Below are 5723 nucleotides of genomic sequence, written 5' to 3'. Positions count from 1 at the left end.
ACCTTCAACATATATCCAATGTTCATATTTTAAGGCAAAGCAAACAACACTCAAGTCATTTTTAAAGCATCATCCTCCATGTAATATGTATTTCATATTTACAATTTACTAAATTCATATTATTAATGGGATATAGAGAAACCTCTAATTTAACCTGTTGGCCTAATCGAGACCGATAAAAAATATTATTTTATCGTTGATTATTAATTTATCACAAATTAATAAGTTATAGGATTTTTACTGTATTACAAACACTAAAAAAAAAAAAGATACATAATAGTTAGCATAATATCATAAAAATCCCAATATTATAACATCGGAGAATACTGGGTGCCGGTAGTTGTACTCGTAGTGGCCATGGTAAACTGACATACATCAATCATTGCATCACATAAGACATTATTTTATATAGTCCGCATTATCCACTTAGTCTACCCTTTGTACCTAATTTTCCGACATCTTTGAATTGGCCGTTCCACGCTTACTTCTTTTTTGATACATGATTCTGCACATCATTTTTCTCTCTTACGAATAACCCTAAGCAAAGACCATTAGTGGCACGCAAAATACACACACACACACATATATATGAATTTCACTCCTTGGCTATACTTGGCACTTGTGCCATTAAGTTATGAGACTAGGGTTTATTGAAGCAAAAGCAAGAAGCTCCTCGTTGGTTTCAAACATGGCCATTTCTTGTTTTTCTAAGGTTACCCAAGCTTCAATTCTCTCCCCTCTTTTTGTATCCATCAACGTAATTGCGTTCATGGAGTACATTGGACACGTAATCCATGTTGGCTTCCCCCACCCAAAGTCCACTTCATAGAATGGAAACTTGCACCAACTACTACAAAAATACATATTCATACCCATCTTCAAAGATTCTCCGACTTTAAATGACTCGAAAACAAATGAATATCCATCTTCGCCTTTGAATCTATTCGCCTTCTCATTGCAAAAATCTATCAATCCTTTCCTCATCTTAACCACAATATCGCCAACTTCCATCTTACTTGCCTCTTCGACTACCACGGGGAAACCCCAAATGAGATTTCCGATGGCAGCTTCTGGCACTGGCGGCACCATTCTCGTGCGCAAGTTCACAGTTTGGTATAATAGCGACGGTTTTAAGCACCCTGTTGTGGATTGACAAGCTGCGATAGCACATCTCAAGAAAATTGCAGAAACTAGTTCAACATTTGTGGGGACAAGTTGTGGAACTCCACTGCCAATTTTCGCTTTGAGATTGGCTAACTTTGAGACATCAAACACGAACCTCTTCGTGACGAAACTTTCACCTGGGGCTTCTAACCTGCCCTCGATAGACGGATCCGTCGTGGGCCGCATCATAGACGCTCCGATGAATTCTGGATGCACAACTTCATCATGATCACGAGCCATGGCTGCCCAGCTCTTGATGAATTCACACATAGATGATGCATCTGCAATCTTATGAGAGGCGCAAACAGAAACAGCAGTTCCTCCGCATTTGAAAACCGTCAGTTGAATGAGCAAAACTACTCTCCCGACTAACTCAGCACCTTTAGGATCACTAGTGGGAAGAAGGTGGCTAAGAAAGTTTGGATCGGGTTCCTTGATGAACTCAGAGAGCTGGCAATTGATCCGGGCTTCTATGAAATAAGCTCCCTCATCGCTGCACTCGATGCAGGTGTTGTCTTTTAGCCGACCCGCAAATGGATAGAAGTGTACTAAAGTTTTGGACAGTGATTTTTGTAAGGAGTTGGAGATTTCCGAATGTGCTGTGGAAGAAGAATCAATGTTCTGGTTAGTATTTGCAGTGTAGAACAAAATAATAGATGTGTACCGGGGGGGAACTATTTGGTCCAGAAGAGAGAATTTGAGATTTCTACACTGAGGAGAAGTTGGGGAGAACGGATTAATGGCCTTTCTTGAGATAATTTCTATTTTGGCTTTTGTCTCCATTTTCTCTCTATATTTACCTTGGTTATAACAGAGAGACATTTCTTGGCTGATCAAACACTAAAGAACCCAGCGCCCCCACTTAAATATAATCTTATCCACCAAGATTAATGGATCACAGTACAACTTTAGCAAGTGTAGTGGTTTGGATTTTGTCGTTTTTTTTTTTCTTGGGGAGTGGTTGGCTTTTAGGTGTGGATCACAGCAGTAAAAGTATATAAAACAAGGGTTAATTAAGAAGGAAAAGCTTTAAATAATTATGCAAATAACTGCTTTAGTTATAAGATGTGTGCATCCATATACATATTAGTTTACATATATTCTTACTCTAGCCTCTTCGAATTGTAGAACTGATATTTTAATGCAGAACTAACTTTCTTAGAGCATGTTTGATAAAAGAGTTCAAATCCTAATTCAAATGGTACTAGTACAGTGTTTTTTTCTATAAAAATTTTAAATTTCTATCCAAACCATTTGATTACTTTTAAGTCAGCAATAAGTGAACGTTTAGTTTATGAATTCAGAACCATGATTCAAAATTATTCTCAATTTACGTGTATTTTTTATGAGAAAAAATACTATAACGAATTAAAAATTATAATTTGAACCATAACAGGAATCCTCACACCAAACACTTCCTAAAAGACCTCAAAGAAGAGTCAAAAGACACGTGTGAAACCAGCCTTCTGCAGCCCATTCTACGAGTACAACCAAGTTAATAAAAACAACTTTACATTTAGTCCGACAAACGTGGTTTCTAGGTCCTTGAAATAAGCCAAAAGCAAAAGGAATTCCTGCCCCTTGTTTTTCTAAACCTAAACTTTGTGATGGATTAGTTAATGTGGATGGTGAACTGCTCTATTTTAATATGACCCTGATAATGAAACGAACGAGGGTTCAACAATTTAAATTGGAGAGATTTGAACTCTTATAATTAGAACTGTAAAATTTAAATTATGATGATTTAAACTGTGATCTGAGTTGTTATTTGAATATGTAAATATATTATAATTTAAATTGAGAATAAAATTCAAACTATATTTAAATAAAGTGTTAAAAATTATCATTAAAATTTTGTAACAAATCTTATAAAACTTCATTATAAATAACATTAAAAAATATACAATATGAGTGAGAATTTGTTCATCTCTTCATTAATAACACATTAAAAAATCATCTCAATCATAATTAAAACGAATAAATTATAATATTTTTAAAATTAAAATTGAAGAGAGAGAAACAATAGACTATGAAACTATTAGACTCTTGACAATTCAGATTGATAAAATTTAAAAAGCCACGTATTCTAAAATTAACAATTTAAATTGTTGAACCATTATTAATGGTTTAAATTGTTTTTAAATTTTCTTTTCATAAAAATCAGTTTAAATCCTGAACTAAAATTTAAATCTTAAATAACAATTTAAATTGTTGAAACAAACATAGACGCGATGATTTTCTCCCATAAGCAAAGCAGTTTTTGGTAAATGTCGTGTGAGTGGGGGAGTTTTCCCTGGTCTCAAATCAATTGCTTTAGATATTACCTGAAAAAAAAAAAAAAAAAAAAAAAAAAAGGTAAGAACCATTTTTAAGGATGGAGAAAAATAACATTCTCCACCATAAATATATCCCTCTTTCAATCACGGATAAAAAAAAAAGAAAAAAGAAAAGTGGCAGTGACTTTTCTCCTATCTTATTGCTAAGGGTCAAAGTTTTTGCCAATTATGTGCCAAGGACAAGCACAGTGGCTGATAATTGTCATCTGAGGTGCTTTCCGCTTTTCTCAAAGGTCAAAAGTGGCAGCTAAGACTCATATATATTATTGTACATTTAACCCCCTCTTTGTTTATTCTTAAGGGCACTCCTGGTTTTCTTGCTCGTCCATCAGAAAAAGGCTTTCTCCCACAGCTTTGATATCAGGAAAGTAACCTTAAATTAGAATCTCCACTTACAAAATAATAATCTAAAGCTCCACAGCCAACTTGAGAAATGTAAAGATAAATCTCATTCATTTTATCGATTCGAGTTTTATAATTCTAAATTTTTACAGTTAAAAATTCTCAAAATGTCACATTTAATTTTTTCTGCTATAATTAAAAGCTCAAAAAAATATCACATATCAACTCAAATTAAAAATTCGAATATACGAACGAGACCTTAACATATTACTTATTTGAACACCTCAAAAAGCAACATTAAAATAAATGACCCCGTTCATTTCGCCAGTTCGAATCACAACTCAAGTTTTTATTACATTATTTTCTCTTATAAAAATTTAAATTTAACTTTTTCTACTACAGTATTCTCTCTCACATGAATTTACTTTTTAACTCAAATTCTTAAGTCTTATAACTTATATTATTTCTTCACTTCTCTAAAATTCCAATCTTCAGCTCAAAGGTTCTGCAAGAATCTATTCTCTTCCCAGGAAATAATGACATCTTTTTCTTTTCCTTTTATTTGAGGTTAAGATTAGAAAACTTATTAAAAATAAAAGGAACTTCTACAGGTTTCTTCCGGTACTTGAAAGCATTATCATCCTTCTCTGAGAGCTCTATATGCTTCCAATTTGATTTATACTGGTTCATCTGTTTCCACTTGCACGTAATCTCCTTACTCAATATATCATAGTAGGTGTTTGCTTATAATTTTCTATAGATTCCTTCAATCATATAAAATTAATAAATAAAACAAAAAAAATACAAAAAGAAGGAGAAGACGGGAAGTCCGCAAAAGAAAACGGGAAAAATATCTCACAAGTCATAAGCAATTAACGGCATAAATGATGCAAACAAGACCCTTCCAAACAACATTCTGAAAAAAAACATACTATTTCTTCCCCTCTCAACAACAAGACCATTTATGAAACATTGCAACAACAGAAACAAACATAAAGTTCACAGTGCCACTAATAAAGTTAGTCTAGATCCAAATAAAATTTAGGAAATTGCTAACATAACAAGAATCAGAACATATTCGAGTATAGAAAAAATTCCTAGCACATAGTTTTTGAATTCCATCATTGTGCTAAATATTTGTGTTCTCTACACCTAACACAGCCATACAAAGACCATAATATCATGATGAAAAGTAGTAAGGATTCAACATTTGCAACCAACCATGAGCGATGAAGAAACAAAAAAAAAAAAAAAAAAAAACACAGATCAAATTTCCAAAGATTACCCTAAATAAAGTACAGTGGTCATCTCATATCCCACGAATGTTAGCTACACTTGGCGCCAGCTTGCTTGTAAATGTTCTTTCCACCAATAATATTAAGTGTTTTCTCCATCCCAAATCTGTAAGGTTTTTATGATCCCAACAGTCATAACCTGGTAAAGGCAGTCTACATTCTATGAAGGCAACACACGCTACGAATTTAACTGATTTCAATTTACCTTCTAATTTTCTATTATTTGAAAGCAGAATGTCTAACGTAACAGATAATCAAATAATAGGAAAACAGTTGAACACATTGTTCAAACTTTGTATTTATGAAAGAGTTCTATGAAATAAATTTTTACAAAAAAAAAAAAAGGTCAAAACAGAATTGCATTGAAAATAAACCCCATTTTGCATGTCTTTTTCTGAGGAAGCGTGAAATAATCATGCGGAATAACATCCAACCAGAATAGATGCACCAAATTCTAACTAGAAAGTTTAAAATCATTGCAAATCATTTACTCATAAAGAATAGAAATGCGATTCGACTGTAATTCATCCAAAAGTACCACACAAAAAAGGCAATACTTTATTTCAAGAAAATACACAACATCTAT

At 33.1% G+C, this 5723-nt stretch overlaps 1 protein-coding gene across 1 annotated transcript; it reads right to left on the bottom strand.

Moving 5' to 3' along the window:
• Positions 1–291: 291 nt before the first annotated feature.
• On the bottom strand, positions 292–2216 carry LOC21389699 (vinorine synthase). Its single transcript, XM_010093709.2, has one exon. It carries the CDS (start codon positions 1984–1986, stop codon positions 628–630), a length of 1359 nt encoding a protein of 452 aa, XP_010092011.2. The 5' UTR covers positions 1987–2216; the 3' UTR covers positions 292–627.
• Between the last annotated feature and the right edge of the window lie 3507 nt (positions 2217–5723).

This window comes from Morus notabilis, unplaced genomic scaffold (assembly GCF_000414095.1).
Source record: "Morus notabilis unplaced genomic scaffold, ASM41409v2 Scaffold1522, whole genome shotgun sequence".
Classification (NCBI taxonomy): Eukaryota; Viridiplantae; Streptophyta; class Magnoliopsida; order Rosales; family Moraceae; genus Morus; species Morus notabilis.
The sequence above is the reverse complement of the archived record's forward strand: the minus strand, read 5'-3'. Positions and strand labels throughout refer to the sequence as shown.

Excerpts from the sequence above, each read along its gene's own strand:
- LOC21389699 (XM_010093709.2), bottom strand. The coding sequence starts at position 1,986 with ATGTCTCTCTGTTATAACCAAGGTAAATATAGAGAGAAAATGGAGACA.